This window comes from Copidosoma floridanum, unplaced genomic scaffold (assembly GCF_036245765.1).
Source record: "Copidosoma floridanum isolate Cflo_tuat_1 unplaced genomic scaffold, Cflo_Japanese_pri ptg000024l, whole genome shotgun sequence".
Taxonomy (NCBI): domain Eukaryota; kingdom Metazoa; phylum Arthropoda; class Insecta; order Hymenoptera; family Encyrtidae; genus Copidosoma; species Copidosoma floridanum.
Genome location: NW_028321901.1, coordinates 1,657,485 through 1,676,198, shown reverse-complemented (window position 1 = coordinate 1,676,198; position 18,714 = coordinate 1,657,485). Strand labels below are relative to the sequence as shown.

The 18,714-nt window shown below is 32.2% G+C and overlaps 1 protein-coding gene across 1 annotated transcript in view; it reads right to left on the bottom strand.

Annotated features, from left to right (window-relative positions):
* LOC106637206 (Talin_middle and talin-RS domain-containing protein rhea) overlaps positions 1 to 18,714 on the bottom strand; it is a 912,483-nt gene that overhangs the window by 306,452 nt on the left and 587,317 nt on the right. Inside the window, exon 10 of the mRNA XM_089595075.1 lies at positions 16,823 to 17,885. Coding sequence (XP_089451201.1) covers positions 16,823 to 17,885 — 1,063 coding nt within the window. The remainder of the gene's footprint in view (positions 1 to 16,822; positions 17,886 to 18,714) is intronic.

The following is an 18,714-nucleotide window of genomic DNA, read 5'->3' as shown; positions in this document are numbered from 1 at the left end:
TTTATAAGTCAATCTTTACAATTTATAAACCCTTGTGTCTGAGGAAGGTACAGTGTACTAAAACAACCGTTACACCCGAATTTATTAATAAATTATGAAGATTGACTTATAAACTCGTTCTTTATTTATTTCAAAATAAAAATAATTATGTGTTAAGCGTTATTTAAAAGAAGGTTTTTGATCAATAATAAACATTCCTAAAACTCTTAAGAATATAACGACGTTAATAAATTACAGTATTCACGTGAGAATTCATCTATACAATGACAAAATATTATAAAAAAATAAATGAACATAACAGCTATGCGTAGTTAAATCAAAACCCCTTAATATATAGTTTGCGACATTGTTTACAATTAACAAAAAAAGACTTAAGTGCACACGATTATTCTTTCGATGTGCTTGATTGTTAACTAGCATTTAATTTATCAGAAATTAGAAGACTAGAATCTTAGTCATTAATGATACAAGTGCTTGTTAATTAACTAACATCACAATAAATTAAAATAGTAAAATTTAAGCGTACTGGATTATTTTGTTGAAGGTGCTTGTGAATTTATTTACATTTTCATTTATTACAAATGTAAAAAAAAAAAAAAAATAATCATTAGTGCAGTTCTTAAAAGCATAAATTAATTTTAATAAGAGTACACAAACAGTAACTGTAAAAAAAAAAGAAGAAAAAATTCAGATGCAATTCGGAGGTACGACCAGCAAAAACGAAAATGGTTCTAACCACTCGGCTACGGCGTGATGTGTATAAGGAGGTACGGATGTAATATATAAGCTGCTTGAGCGGGCTTAGAGTAAGCATGCACATAAAATGGAGAGGAAAAGTAGAAGTAGGGGAACTGGGGTAGAGACTTTTTCAAGCTGTACTCTAGGAGCGCCATGCCAGCCTATAGCCTACGACTCTCTAGAGTACTAAACTCTGCTTTGAAGGCAATTCCGTCTCGTCTAGCATCACTGATACTTATCTATTTTCTCTGATTATAAAACACAAATTTTACATACTCATAAATCAATGGTTTTTCAAATATTATTGATATATCTATGTACGATGTACATTGACGTGTTAATAGAGCAGTAGGTTGTTAAAAATCCCACATAAGCCAAGGTAAGAAGCGAGTTGACGTCTAAATGGCATAAAAGTCGTAAATAATACTATGTTGCTAGTTTCACCTGTTAATATTAAGTTTAAAAGATATCACCTAAGCAAAGGTAACAAATGTGCTAAGGGCTGAGTGAAATGAGGGTTAATAAAATCCTATCACTGGCGTCACCTCAGGAAACGAGGTAAAGCCATGTTGTAAGCAGCCTTATCTCTCTACACGGACCTCTGGTGGGATTAACCGTTTAATTGCTTACTATTTGTGGGAATAATGTGGCCAAAACTTAAAAAAAAAAAAAAAAAAAGACAGCAACACAAAGAAAATGAAGACTACAAAGAAAACAAAAAAAAGCGTGAACAAAAAATCTGTAAACTTAGTGAAAACGAAAAATCTCTACAAAAACACCTATCAATGACGTATTGAAAATAATGTAGAGCTAGAGACACACCAAAGCAACGAAAAAAGCGTTTAGAAAGTTTAAGACAATATTCGTGCATCCCAATTACAAGGAGAGTGAGAGGTTTGTCTTCAGTACTTGCATGAATATGACTCTCCAAAAAAAGCTTCATAGTCAGAAGAAGAATGAACCGTGAGACTTTAATATTTTCAAGAACATATTACTCAATCAAGAGCTTTGGAAACGGACAAAGAGCGTAATACACAGTAATGCTGCTAGCAGAGCTGTACAAAGAGTTAAAGCTTAGTACTTCTAAGAAAAATATTCATGTATTTAGTGGCAAAGTGTGTGGAATTCGTAAAAAGCGATGCTATCAGTATCAAGTCACCCAATGGACAATTTTGATAAAAAATGCACCACATTTACCTGATGAATTGAAGCAGAAATCAACGTTACTTTTGTGTAATTGTTACAAGGAACATGTAAATACAAAGAAGAACTTACCACCATCAACAGCATTCTGGAACAATCTCGATCCAGGCTTGATTGCGGACGTTATCGCAGATTTATTGTAAGTTGAGCAAAATTACTATCAAGAATTATCCCCTTTGTCAAAGTCATAAAACTAAGCAGTGCGTTTAGGCGTGCATTTCGAAGCCAAGCTGTTTTTTTGGCTCAGGATATATTTGAGATAACTGAAAAACTTATAAATATGCTACTCAGATCGACTGGTGATGCTAGAATAATTGTTGTTACGGAGCATCTCAATGATTAAAACGTTACCCGAGAATTCACACTATCTCGAGAAAAAGTCAACAACAGATTACTGTGGTTGATTGCCAATAATCCACTTTATATAGATATTACTATTGACAATAATGTCCAGTTAAACAATGGAAATATCATTAGATTGAGTGAAGCTCCTTCGCAAAATGACGAAGTACAACAACCAAATAAGGAGCTGCAGCCAAACAACTTTGAAACTGAAGAGCTGTGACAAAAGATTTCTGTATGTACAACAATAAATGAGTCATTTTGAATTGTACACGATTGGTAGAATTAAGCTAACACTGCGATATTTACACCTGGCTTTTTCAGGTATGCAATGTTGTGTAATGGTACTAGCAAATATTATTCACGTAAATATCCTTTCTGCGGCAAGTTGGACGACTAATATTCTGAATACGAATATGATAGAGGGTGATGAAATGTAAAGTATGATAATGTCACTATCTACATCAGATTCTGCCAATTATCCGATTTAAAATAATGGTTACTTGCTGGTTCGTAACATTGATGTAATCAAAGACAAATGTGACATGTTTGAAAAATCGTTTTGCCTGAACTATGATCTGGAATCTGCTGTTTTCGGAAAATTGAATGATAAAGACAACCAATTCAACATTAAACTGACACTCAAGCAAGCTCTTAAGGAGTTATTTGATAATCATCAGACAGGTGTGTTAATAGCAGAAAGCGAATCACTAGGAGTCTTGCTGTACGATGAAAGGAACTTTTTTACAGACTCTTATTTATGTGGATCGAAAGGCATACAAGCGAAGACTGCACGCAAAGCTTGTGTTATTCCATGTGACAATATAGAAGAGTTTGTGAGAATAATTAAGCAAGTGACAGGGTCAAGAAGCACTCAGTTAATACTGGATTACATTGATGTCTACCCATCTACTCAATTTGTTCAAGTAAACGCAGTGCAGATGAGCCCCTTTCTACGCACATCATGAAAGCTGAAGAAAAAGTGCGATGTAATTCAGAGCCTCAGCTACTTTCTAAAAACCGCACACTTTCAGACCTGCCATTAATAATTAATAACATCATAAAATATTCCCTCGCAGACATTTGTAATGGCACCAAGTGACGTCATGCAGCCTAATGTTGAGGAGGTGTTTGAGGTATGAAGTAATCTCAACAGCATAGTACGAAAAACAACAAATAATATTGTTAATGTTGCACATGAAATCAAAGCCAAAGAATTTTCTTGGTTCTATCTGTTTGCCTATGGCATTAATGGTGTTCAGCAATAGTGACCAGTGACGAATACACTGCTAGACTATTACAAAGTAAGAATATCAAGCGATGATAGACGATTTCAGCGTAATGATTATTTATTCTACACACTATCGGTGTTCAAGTACTATTGAGTTAAGAGTACTATCTCGGCGTAAGGTAAAAAAAAAAAAAGGAATTAAAAAGGGTATATTGAGGACGTTCATCTACATGTCAAAAAACTCAGGGGATCTGCTTCTTACTGGAAAGCCGCTTTTAATGACCTCTTGGCTTAAATCAGAACGTAAGGACCACCAACATACTTTCTAACATTTAGTTTAAATAATATATATATATATATATATATTGGATAAATTAATGCCAGAAATGCTGATTGATTGATTGAAGTAGAGAAAGAATACGTCTGCTTAATCGTTGGATAGAAAATGTGTGAATTAACAACTACAGTCCCGATTAGTAAAAAGTCTGGATGGGAAATATGAACATCCCACCTTGTGGGTTGAATAAAGTGATAGCTTTCTACATTGCCAATTATTTTTTTAAAAGAGAACTAACTTATTTAGACTCGGAAATAGCTCAATACATTTAACAGATTCAGTGAGAGGAACTAGACATTTCTCGGTGGCTTTTCAGAATTTGTATGAAAATTCTTAATGAAAGGCAAGTGTCAGTTCCAGAATACGCTTTCCACCTGTGTTACCTGCCATTTTGTGATAGCTCTCATAGCAATGTATTTTTAAATACACAGAAACTGGAGCAGCAGTATCGAGTACTGCATTTTGATGATCATGGCAAGCCGTAAGATACTGCAACAACCTCTTCGATTAGTACGAAAAGTGACCCATGGACCACCCAACATATGACTTCTCTAACATGAGCCTGGCTGAGTTTGCAATGCTCTTTGACATTTACTACCAAAAGAACCATAGCGAAGAAAGCATTGATTAAGATAATAGGAACACATCAATTTGAGCACGTTGGCAACCAATTACGTTAACAGACAACAATAAAATGATCGTAAGAGCTGTGCCTGCTGCTTTTTGAGTCCTATACTTATAGTGTCCACTGATATGGAGAACTTTTATTACAGTATGCTGGCTTAGTACATACCTTATTACTTAGAAGCAGAACTGTTACAAGGGTTTTATAGTGCTAGAGAGGCTTTCTTAACTCTGGAAAAGCAGTTGAAGGCAATTAACGGTCACATAAAGGAGCTCAGAGAGCGCAACCGGCAGCTGAAAATTGCATACAATCAAGTGCACGCATTTCAGATGCTTAAAGAGACTCCAGTACTGGATAATATATAACACAGTAAAGACTATTGTGAACAGGCTATAACCAATGATTAATTTGACTCAGCACGATAGGCTATGAATACGGACCAAATACAATCGTTTAATACTATCTCGTAAAATATGCAGTCACAATAATTGAGTGGTCAATAAAGGCTTAAACTTTTTGTAACTGGTGGCACTGGAACAGGAAAGGCATTTTTGTTTAACTTGTTAAAAAATCAAGTAAACAGATGTTACGCTAAGCAGGTTACAAAAATTGGCGCTCTGACTAGAGTTGCAGCATGACTAGTAGGTGGCTCTACACTGCAAAGCCTGCTCAAATTATCAGGTCAAAGAGATGGCATCTCAGTTAACATACATCAACTCTTCGGCAAATACTTGAGGATTATGCGTCAACAGTGGCAAAATGTAGAGTTCTTGTTTGTGGACGAGATGTCAATGGTTTTTTATGAAACATTTCACATTATAGACAGTCGTTTACGTCAGCTGAAGTATTACGATAAACCCTGGCATAAACATTATGCTCTTTAGCAACCTTATGCAGCTTTTTCAACCCGAAACCTTGGAAATACTTCATTGGAGTCCATTATTCCTAGTGATATGAAAAAAAGTTGGGTGGACTACCGAGTAAATTAAGAATTTTCAACGGGTCTAAAGTTATGTTGCAATCCAATGTAGTCGTGGAGAAGGGGCTAGTGAATGGTAGTATCAGATTCATCTCAGACATTGTCTAGCCACATTTTAGATGCTACCAAATGTATGGAACCGAAATACTGTCCATCAAAGTTAAATTTAGAAATAATGATGAGCACCTAATTCAGCCTATAGGAATCCAGTTCCCGGCCAACTACTGCTACGGTACGGTCAAACGGCGTATGCTCCCAGTGTTTTTAAGTTGGGTATCTACCAAACAGAAGATGTAAGGCTGTATGGTAGACCACGCAGTGGTGTACTTAGGGTTCCGTTCTTTTGCGGCTAGACGGACTTATGTGGCCCTTAGTAGAGTTAAATCACTTAGTAATCTTCAGATTCAAGAACTAGATTGTTTTAAGTTGACAGATAAAATACCATGCAATACAGACGCACTGGTGGAGATGGAAAAGATGAGGGCTCATTCGTCTACTTAAAATAAATGTTTAAATGTTAAAATATTTTATCAATGACCAAAAAGTATAAAATAAATTAATAGTTTAAAAGACACTAGAAAAACACGCTTGTATAAATGCATGAAAAAACGAAAAATAATTTATGTATCATTCAAGATGCTTCTATTTCTGGGCTAAGGTGTTAACTATGTCCTTTCAACTTTTGTATTCAATTACAAAAGTATGGGGTGCTGGAACAAAAAAGACTTTTTGTATAACTTGCTGAGAAATAAGATAAGCGATGTTATGAAAAGCAGGTTACACAGATTGGCATTTTAGCTGGAGTTGCAGCATGACTAGTAGGTGGCTCCACATTTAACAGTCGGCTCAAAGTACCAATTTATCAAGCTAAGACAAAACATGCACCATTAACAAGGAGAGACGACATTCACCTACATTTTGAACGCCTCTGATTTCAGGAAATACACGCTCTTGTGTAATCTTATGCAGCTTCTGCCAGAAAGTGAGTATTAGTATTTTTTAACGAGGAAGTCTTATCTGTCCTAGCGCCTAACGCTTTTACAATCAAATGTTATCATTAAAAGCACATAGCTTACACTTCAGTCCAGAATCAGAGCATTTATATGCATTTATAGAAGCGTGTTTTTCTAACTATTAATTCGTCCAATAAGAATTATGAAAAACAATCTTAAAAAAAAGAAAATTTGTTGTTTGTATCAGTGACATACAAAGGCAATGAGAAATAACAGGGGCTACACTTAAATGCAAACTTAAGGACGATGTAATTCAATTAATTTTTCATCATGTATATATCATCAATCCACTAGGACAATCACTAGAATGAGATTTGTTTACTCTGTATTCAAGAAAATGTGCATCTGTATTAAGAAGTACAGTTTGTAATTTGCCCGTATGGTCGGAAATTGTTGGAACAACTGTTTTTTAAATGATTTTGTCAAAATTACTTAATTAGTTTAAAACAAAGATATTTTATATTCTATTGGCACAATAAAAACAAAAAACTAAGTAAGACGTACGAGCCTAAGCCTAACAGTTTTCAAGCAAACAGTTTTTAGAGTTTTAAAAAAAGCGTTGTTTCCAAATTTCTGATTTTTTCGTTCGGGATGTATGGGGATACTTTAATATGAGAGTATTTTGCAAGAAAACTATATTTCCTCAAAATTTTGTAATATATTATCTCTTAGAGATTGTAGGGGACGATCAATAGTTAATGTTTACGTGGTGTACCTTGCAAAAATGTCTCATTTTCATACTTTTCCAAGGCTCTGGAAACGGAGAGAAACGCATTTTTATAAGCTTTGAAAGTTTTTTACTCGAAAACTGTGAGGCTTAGGTACATCCGTTTCATTTAGTTTTTGGTTTAGAATGTGTCAAAGATTATGAAAATATTTTTGTCGGGCAAAAAGATAACATTGACAAATTTGCTTGCAAAGAAATTTTTTGAACAATTTCTAGCTACACTGGCACCTGGAAATACATATGAAATGGTGAGAAAAGTTTACATCTGAATAACTTTCCCTGGTAAATTGACAATATTCCTTGACTGGGAGAAAAGCCATTTTTAATAGACGGAAGGTTGGTCCGTACATAGGATTATTGTTATTATTATTATTATTATTATTATTATTATTATGATTATTATTATTATTATTATTATTATTATTATGATTATTATTATTATTATTATTATTATTATTATTATTATTATTATGATTATTATTATTATTATGATTATTATTATTATTATTATTATTATTATTATGATTATTTTCATTATTCATCTTATCATTATTATTATTACTATTATTATTATTATTATAATTAATATCGAGTGAATTATATAATCTAGACTTGCATGAAGTTAGTTTTGTATCAGTCTATGTAAAATAATAGTATAAATTTCAGAAATTGAAATTCGAGATTGGTGATATTTAACTGTACTGTTGGCCTCTCTCTCTCTCTCTGCCTCTGCACGTGTGTGTATGTATATCTTAGAGTCAGTCACGTATAAATTTTGGCATACTTATCTTCGAGTCTGGATGCCTGTGACTACTTAAAAATAAGTCTTAATTCCACTGATAAGTTTGTTTTTACTTCTAGTTCATTAATTTAATAATAAATTATTTTAAAAATAATTTTTTTTACATTTTGCGTGGTGTTTCTTGGACAAGGAGAGGTATAGGTAAATTAACTTAAAAATATATGTATGTGTTCTCAAACAACCTTTAATGCGCAATTTGTGAATTTAAGTACAAACGAAACTATTAGCGATGTCTTTACAAATAATTTGAAAATAATTTACTTCTGTAAAAGGAAACAGGACGTTTGAAACCAACTGGTTCTAATCGCAAAATAAAAGGAAAATACAACTTCAGGAACGACTGGCTATTGCACAAATTCGCCAAAATCTTAACCAAACGTAAAAATTACAAATGAATGGAATTATTAGTGTAACTTTATTATTCCTAATTTACAAAAAATTTCTCAGTTCAATATCTACGAACTAATTATTTTGTTTCAACATCAATCAACTGGTAACTTTGCACTTCCAAGATTTTATACTCTAATATCAGATTGTATAATATATTTTTAAACGTATTTCAACTCAAGTAAGTAAAACGGAAAACATAATAAGAGCATAACGTAATTTCTAACGGGATCTCAGTGTCTCCATTACATGGTGTTACAAAAGAATAATTGAAGAGAAATCGTAATTTCCTAGCACGAGATGAAGCACATTTGCGAGGCCACCATAAAGGGTTTTACTACCTCTACGATAAGAAATCGTCAAAAAAATAAACGATTCACGAGCTTCACTCTACCACTCAATTGCGATCTCATTTACTCACAGTTAGCTGCCAGTACGCTGCAGGTTGGCTTAAGTTGTAACGTCCACGAGACAACTTGATGACGGAATCCAGGACTAATTTAACAAAAGACTAAAACGTTCGTTGGAGCTTTGCGAGCTCCCCGATAAAAAAATTCTGCTTTTCCTTGTGCTTGCCTTTTTAAGACGCCATCTCCCTCTATTACTCAAAACCGCCAAAAGCGCTAACTGTTTCTGACTGTCTTCGCATTTCCTCGCACCTGGTCGTGGCCCTACACGTACTTTTCGTATCCTTTCCCTGTACTGGAACCCCGCAATTTATTATAGTTGAAGGATATTTCATGTTAAATAACCTCAAAAAAATATTAATTTATTTTGAGCAATATTATTAAAATTACAGTTTACATAAATATAAACAGATGTGTATGCGTGGGTGTACAAAAGCATATGCTACTTGTAACTTATTTTCAGATTCGTAAGGCATTTTTGTTTAATTACTTTTTTAATCCTAAAGTCTATTTCGAAAAATGAAAATTTTACCAACTGAATTTTGTATTGTTTTTGATTTTATAGTTATATATTTATATATTTGTTATCTCACTAATTCATAAAGCAAAGTCCTATAAACCGTTTCTAGAAAACTACTTGACCAACTTTTATACGATTTTAAATACTGATTTAAACACAGTTTTGCAATCAAAATGCTAGCTTTACGCTTTAGTCTATAGGATCCGCTAAGTGTCGTTAAAGTCAAATAAAAGCCCCTTGAAATCATAGGCAGTAGGTCTGATTATAGTAATCTGGAACAGAATGTCAAATACTATTATCGTTTGCTGGCAGTACGTAAAAAACAGTGATTTTAGTAGTGCAGCTAGATATCCTAGTTACTGACCACACGCAAACGGTTTGCTGCAATAAGCTGATGACCAACGCTGATTTCTGACCTGGATTGCGAAGATAACAGAGTACCATAAAAACAAAAGCGTTGAAAACACTATATTACTTATGGTATAACACTAGGAGACGTCAAGCTAAATCTTAACTGTCTCTAATGCTTTAAAGCGTCGTGGCTGTTCTTCTGACCACCTAGTGCTGCCAAAGCACCTCTTGCAATCTTGAAATATTATTAACTTCTGACTAAAAGTATCACCACTGACCCTTTTTCTTTTTTTTTAGATCCATCTTACGTTGAATGATCGAGCCAAAAAACATTCTTCTCACAATGGCTTTTGAAAAATATTTTAAAGCAAATTAAGACAACGATCTGCCCACTAATAGATGGTATAAGGCAAACCACTTATAAACCACGTTAGTCCTTCAATAGCAGATGTCACGAGTTGAAGTTTCTGCCATGAGGCTAGGTTACCCAGCTATCGACAAGCCCGTATTACCCTGTTGACTCTATGCATTCAACCAGGTATCATTAATTCTTCCCGAGGTATTCGTTCGATGAATCTTATAATGACGCTCCAAAGAAGAAACAAACTTGAGCCAAAGGGACAGTCTTTAACAGTCTAGCAAAACTAACGAGTCTTTGTCTACGATCACGAAAACAACTGAGCTCCACGATTTAAAAAAAAGTGCTTTGGATGCCAACGTCTCGGGCACAATACTAGGAGACATTACAAAATATCAACCTGAGATATTAGGGCGGTTAAATTTGCTGTAAACTTAGGTTAAAAAGAGTCCAACTCACTGGTCCTTTTCAGAGCCATTGAACGTCAAACTACTTTACAAATATCCTTAGAAAAACCTTAGATGCTTCAAATGCATACAATTTTTGGCTTCAATTAACCTACTTGAATCATTTATTGTGATTAGAACAGCAGTATCAATACTAACAAATGACTTATCCATTGTGATTATTTAGCTTTTAATTGTATTCTTGACATTGACTACTCAAATTATCCAGCTATTCAAAATGGTAAAACCATATATTGAGGGCCAACAACTATTTTATAGCGTAAGAAACGGACAGTAATCTTCTACATGATAATTTTTTTTTACTTATTACAGCTAATTATCCAATCAAAACTGAGTAAATTCCAAAAAAAAAAATGTATTTAATTATAAGTTTTTTATTTGAAAAAATGTCAAGAATAGATGCAAAAGTTTGAACTGAAAACATTTACATTGTGTGTTGACACACTAAGGTGTTCTACTCAGTTAATCTCAGGTGGAGCCAAAACGGGGGAGCAATTATCTTAAACATAATGACATTTATAACGAAATTGTAACAAAAAGTTACTGTTATTTAAGTTCTCACTTACACAAATACATTGATGTGTGTGTGAGTGTATTATATAAATACATATGTTTGATTATATTTACATACTTTGTGGACAGATTTTCAAAAATTTTGGCCTGTATCCTACAGAACCTAATGGATATTTAAATATTACAACGGAAATTTAAGCAAACTTTTATCTTACAAAAATATATATTGGTGTACAAGTGTTTCTATATATATGTATATACTTAATTATTTCTCAGCTTTTTCTCTAGCATTCTTAATAAACGTGAGATAATTTTTTTTGTTCTTTTAATTCCTTTATCTTTCAAAGCAAGGTTAAATTTTACTTATTTATCTGCTAATTGTTAAAAAATTATTTCATAGCTGGTTTAAAACAATTTATTGCAAACATCTTTTAAATCAGAAAGTTTCCTGCAGAAAAAGCATTTTCATAAGTATTAAAAATTCGAATTTGTACAGAAGGTGGGGAAAACATTGGCATGTGTATATGGTTATATTTTTTGAAGATTATTTTGAAAAATTTTTTTAAGTTATAAATTTTTGTTGCTAATACCTGCGATTACTTTGAAATAAAGTTTCGCCTTGAGACTCATTTTTTATTCTTTCCAACCAATGACTACTGATTTACATCTCGATTTTCTTAGCTTTGTAACATTAATTTATATACATTTGGAAATTTTCTTCGAAAAATCTTTTAGAAATAATGATATCTACGACAAAGAAAGGTTAACATGGTTCATTCATTTACAAATCGAACGGATTTTCACCTTCATCTCTATGATTCGGCTAAGAGTTTTTTTCCAGCTTCTATATTCAAAAGTAAGAGATACGTGTCCGAGGAATTTTTTTTATCGCCTATTTTCGATTTCATACGTTATAACATATTTCATAATAGTGGTTGGAGACTGATTTTAAACAATGCCTAGCTCCAAATCCTTAAGAGCTACAAAAATTTGACCAATGGCACTTTTATAGCTAAAAAGTTAAGCTTTAAGTAAAAATTGAAAAGTAAAAATTATAAGCAAATTAATATTGTTATAAACAATTTGTTTATTTTACCAATTTTTTAACAATTTTCCACAAAATAAATCGAGTTTATATCATTATCATCGTATTCTGCGTCAAACTTTACGTAATAATCATGTTTTTGAAAAATGGAGACTTTTCAATTGTTATTGTTAAAATATTAATTTATGTACAGCATCATGATAAAAAAAAACTTCTTGTTGAGTAAAAAATCACATTGGTACCTCGTGTCAAAGAAAGTTAAACGTAAAATATGTAGATAACTAATATATCTACAACTTTTGTATGAACGATTTGTCAGTATTACTTAAAAATTTTGTATTATCATGCAAAAAAGTGAGAAACCACCATTTTATCATTAAATATTTATTGAAAGTAAATTTACACTTGTTAAACAGAGAAAAGCAAGAACAGCTGATGAAAACATATTTTGTTGAATCAATAAAAATATGTAATAAAAAACCAAGTCAACATTATGATTGCTTAATGTTTATTTTATAGATGTAACAAAATTTTTACGTACAAAAAAAACTTTTTTTACAGTTTTATAACAAAATTATGTCACTTGAAAATTTTCACAATATTTGTTTTTTCGTGCAAAGAACACAGCCTCGCTTCTAATTCTTGACGAGATAGTGAAACTATGCTATGATATTTTAGCGTTCCTTTAATCGTTGTTGCACTTAAGAATCTCTTTGACACTAATTTTCTTTCTTCTTCGTTATCATTATTTGTAGAATAACGACAAGTAATATATGGTAGTGATTCTGTTGCCCAATCAAAAAGTTCTCGTGGCGTTCGAATGGGATTGTTAATTCTCTGAAGACTTGCTCTGGCAGCTAGTCGTTTTACATTTCCACCTATTTCGTCGCATGGCCCCTTTCCATGTGAAGTAGGAAAAAAATTCCACCCTGCTGCTATATTAAAGTCTTCAAAGTGATGAGTGAGATTATTAAAGTTGATTTTATTCTTACACTGTCCACTCACACCGTCAGAGATGTATATTATTTTATTAACACACAGTACATTCGTTTTAATAAATTTAATCAACTGCTTTTGATATAGATGTACGGCAACAGTGTCGTAACATAGGCATTCAGAAACGCAAACAAGACTTGAAATTTTTAATTCATCCAAGTCATTCCTATAATAAATTGAAAACGAGTAAACGGTTGCCTGATCGTTGTTCTTACGTATACCCTGAACCGAATTTGGAATTATAAAAGCCTAATTTTCTGAGAAGTCGCAAATTACGATACACTCGTTTTCTCTGAAATTATTTTTCATCACATTTGAAAAATCCCTTTGTTTGTTAACCTGAAATGACTGAATCAACAATTTTTGGAAACCTTCACTTAACTTCTGTAAAAATTCATCAACTAGAGATACTAGGATCTGCAATGAGGTTTTTTCAACCACAACCCATTGTTTGTAGATACCAATTTCAATACATTTTTCTTTAAAAATTTCCTCTAGTTGCTCAATAATATTCGTCACGCCTGGGCACTTCTTACAAGAATTTTAATAACAATCAATCGTTTAGTTTTTGCATACCATACGATCCAAATAATCCTTATAATTAATCAAAGGCAGCTCAGAACCGGAAGTAAATGATTTAAAATTGGCACCACTCACTAATAAACTAACATTTTTATGTATAGGACATACACAAACGGAGTGAGTACCAGAAGCACCTACCAAAACATAATATTTCGGCCTTAAGCTAGCAAACTTTGAGAAACTACATTTCATTGTTGGATACGTACAAGTTAAAACTTAATACAATTCCTTGAAATTATTTGATACTAGTCTTTTTTGAAAAGGCACCGATTTGCCGTCTACTTTTATCGAAAAGTATTTTTTTTTTCCGCGCATATTATATGGAGTGTAGTCATCAGACTGGTACAAGCTAACAATTGTATCGATAACATTATCATCTAGAGATGGATGTTGTTTTGGGTTTGAATCTCCAATTAATCTCTTATCTCAAGCAACATTTTTTGCTATGCCTATCATGTGATGACTTGCGGAAGGAACTGTGTCCTTAATTTTTGTATAAGACCACGATCGATGAATAGTCAAAGATTTAATTTTATGAACGCGGTTGGCCAACGTATTGAAATTTTTTTGCAAAGCACTTATTATCGAGAACTCGTTGTTATCTGCTTCAAGATCATCTGGATCATCTCGGCTTGAATTAAAAATCTTTTTATCAATCACGGACGATATTTGTTTTGATTTTTCTTCCAAATACCTTTTTGACAATAGTTTTTATTTTTAGGTGGGCGAAGATCCTAAGAAGCTTAATTCTTTGTTAAAAAAATCTACTCGTTCACTTTGCAAAGATGCATCTCCCGAGAATCCAGATGTACCGTCACTGCTCCCAACTTTTATATCAGATTCTTTACTTGAAGAGTCCTCCTTTTGTAGCGTCTAAAAGAAAAATTAGACATAGTTATCGACACAAAATTCTACGAGAAGTTAGGTATCTCTGAACTCAATATAATAATCAAAATGTTGTACGTACCGATTCTGGTAGTTAATTTTCACTCTCTTTTGTATCTTCTTTTTTCAACTTTGATAACTTCAAGCGGCAAAAAGAACAAATTTTTTGTCGTAATGCATCTGACGAAGTCTAGTTTCAAAAGTTGGTTTTCATTTAATGTCCTCGAATCAGAGGTGTTTGCTGTAGGATGTTTGAGATTAAAAGGATTAAAACATCTGTCTGATCAATAATTAATATTTTGCATTTTATGTGCCTCTTTCTGTGGCATTGTTACAAAGTAAGAATTATTTAACTTTAAATTACAACGAGTGAGAATATGTCTTAAGAGCAGACCAAAATAAACGCACAGCTAATCCAAAAGCCAACGAACTTGTAGTACGGGGTATGTACACGAGTAGCGTGGGTAACACTTTGAATCATAGATCGTACTGTAGGCAGGATTCCCCTCGAAGTTTTAAAGTTCCAAAAAATGAAGGAGATGAAAAATTTATTTTATAAATAAAAGCAGACGATTAATAAAACAATAAAAAACAAAGTAGGAATGAAAAAATTTAAAGAACAAGAAACAGTTCACTCATTGATGTTACGTCGAGCATTGTTATTATTATTTTTTTGTCTAGTGGTTTATAATCTCTTTTTTTTCTTTAATGAAAATTCGTATTCGTTTTTTTTCATTCAGGAAATAAGTTTAAAAAAAAATCACTCATTATTTAATTTTAATGAAAATTTATACTTAATAAATAATAAAATTGTTATTTCTCACTTTTTAGCATAATAATACAAAATTTTGAGGTTTTACTGACAAATTGTAAATACAAAAGTTGTAGATCTTTAATTATCTACAACTTTTACGTTTAACTTTTTTTGATACGAGGTACATGCATCATTTTATACTTAAATAGCAGTTTTTTTTACCATTATGCTGTACATAAATTAATATTTTAGCAATAACAATTGAAAAGTCTCAATTTTTCAAAAACATGATTTTTACGTAAAATTTGACGCTGAATACGATGATAATAATAAAAACTCGATTCATTTTGTGGGAAATTGTTAAAAAATTATTAAAAGAAACTGATTGTTTATAACAATATTAATTTGTTGATAATTTTTATTTTAAAATTTTTTCTATAAGTTTAAATCTTTAGCTACAAAAGTGCCATGGGTGAAAATTTGGTAGCTCTTAAGGATTTGGAGCTATACATTGTTTAGAATGAGTCTCCAACCACTATTATGAAATTTGTTATAACTTATAAAATCTAAAATAGGTGATAATAAAAATTCATTGTTTACGTATCTCTTATTTTTTAATATAGAAACTGGAGAAAAATTTTTAGCTGAATCGGAGAGGTGACGATTAATTTTTAGCAAAATTAATTCAGCTTGTAAAAGAGTGACCCACATGTAAAGTATTTTAAGAACTAGGTACAAAGAAGGATTATGTTATGAGTTATCTGCTTACAATTAAAATAATTTATCGTATAATAAAAAGTTATTTCTAAAATGGATTAAGGTCAGAACAAAAAGCAATTTTAAAACGAGAGATGAGGAAGTTTTGCAGCAATTAACTGGTACCAGATTTATTTTATGTCAATGTAACTGCTTTCTGCAGTTGGCATCGTAGAGAAGCTTAATCAAAGTTCTCTTCCAATAATTTTTCATTGTATTCTGATGTTGTCATAAACATGGAACTCTTATTTCTCTGTTGCAATTTTTTAACATGTTTGAAACTGGTATGTGCGTAGTAAGATTTAAATTAAAGTGGTTTTATTTCTGCTCGTGACTTTGTAGGAAAAAATTTAAGTCATTAAAATAATCATCAACAGTTATATCAACAATTATACCTTTATCAACGTCCTAACTTTTTTAATTAATAGTAATTGCTAATAACCGTCAGAACAGTACCTTAAAACTATTATATATGAGGTTCAAACTGTCTTTGAGCCCTCATGAACTAATATTTATACCATTTTAAATCTCAGTATTATTTTTTGGAGCATCATAGAAAACTTTTAAAAACTTTTTTTTTACGTAAATAAAGCTCTTAATTCATTGTTAACTAATTTTTTTCTGTAAATAATAACTTATACGCTGACACTCTGTGATTGTCAAATATATTCTTTATTTAGTAATTTAAGAACAATATTGACGAGTGAGAAGCATCTTATATCTTGAAGAAGAAAATTACTTGAATTTTTAAATAATATCGTATATTAAAAGAAACATACCAAAAGTTCTGTATTTCTGATCTACAATCAGACTCGAGTACGTGACTTGCTTCTTTTATTTGGTGAATCGTGTGATCAATGCTTTTTTGCCAGGGTAAAGAAGAAATATATTCATCAAGATGACAAAAAATTTTTTTTTCAATAGCTGCTAAAGCATCGACATCACTTAAATAATCTTCATTATGTAAAGCAGTCCTTGCTTCTTGTATAAGTTTCACTGACATACATAAGATATTAATGGATATAGTCAGAATAGTTTGTTTCGTGTCTTGATTCTCTATTGTATATAGAACTCCTTTTATAGCCGACTGTAAGTCTTTCAATGCTGCTGCATACTCTGCAGCAGCATTACCTGTGTAATAATCACTTTGTTGTCTTACTGCAGTAACAATTTGTGATGTACCAAATTGTAATTTTTGACAGATGGTGATAAGTTTTAACAATGATGACTCCTCACTTTCTTCTGGTAAAGGTTTTATAGTAAGAATAATAGAGTTAGACAAATCTTGAAGTTCTGAAATTAATTTATTTACAGATGTTTCGGCAGCATCCAGCTGAAGACCAGTGCAAACTTCCCGTGCATGGCAAGATGCGGATCTTAAATCCGTTAATACTGTTCCCAGCTGTTGAGAGTTATTATCAAGTTCTAAAGATAAAGAGTAATCAGATATGGTAGGCACTACTACTTTTACCACTTTAATCATGGACTCTGCTGAGTGGCAAAATTTTTCAGAAGCATTTATTAAGTTCAGCTGCATCATAGAATCATCAGGTTCTGACGAAGCTCCCTTAACTCCTGATATTAATTCTGAGATCAGTTCAGTAATACACTTACATTTCTCGTTCCATTGCTTTTGAGTAATTTTGTTTGCATTATAAGGGTCTACTCTTGCTAAAGCTGCTACGTATTCTGTTGTGGATGAAGCTGCAACTTTTGCATATCTTTGTAATTTTAACATCAAGCTTCGCCTGATGGCTGGAGTAGTGGCTGTTGCTGTAGCTTCACGTAATTCTTTAACAGCCAGGCGAAGATAATTTTGAACTTGGTTATCCTGGGGACTACTTGCACATTGTCGCGCTGCTTCAACCTTTAAAAAAAATAGTTTACTTAAACAAAAATCTTTGATGTATGCAATTTGAAATAAATTAATTATTCGAATATATTAAAGCATAATAATTTTTTTTTGTAACATCTGACTCTCTAGAGTTTTAGAAAGCTTAAAATACAAGAAAAAATCTCTGGTACTTAGTGACTTCTAGTGAAAAGTAGAATAATTAAAAAGTTAATCATACAATTGAATTAGCTGATAATAGTTATTTACGTAACAAGTGCGGAAAAGACGATTTCCCGCACGAGTCGTGATTAACTTGCACGAGTGTACAAATCCCGCACAAGTTTTTTCGCAATAAGTGTGCGTAAATAGGTGTTTACTTTGGGGGAAAATCGATTTTCCTCACTAATCTGGACGGAAAAGTACTTTTCTGCCCACGGGCCCAAAGTGTTCGGCTGGCGCAAAGTTCGCCCGCGGGCGCAAAGTGACACTTTGCGCTCTAGTGGCGTAATGTACTATTAATTATAATTTGTAGATAGGAAACAGCAAGTTACTTAAAATGGAGAACTTCATTTTTGTGACAGCAATGTGAGCTTAGAATCACATCAGACAAATCAGCACAACAGAGAATTAATAATGACTGCATTAAGGTTTCACTGTAAAGCTTTATCTAACTAAGCATAAGATTTAATTTGAACTTGTTCTAAATTTCTTAATTATAGAAACTTAAAATACCTATACAACTGAAGAAATTAGAAAGAGAAACGGAAATTTGTTTAGCTTGTTTATTTTCTAACGGTATACCATTGTTATATAAATCTCGTAAAATTTGATTAACTTTTTCCGATGGTTTCTGGAAAATAGA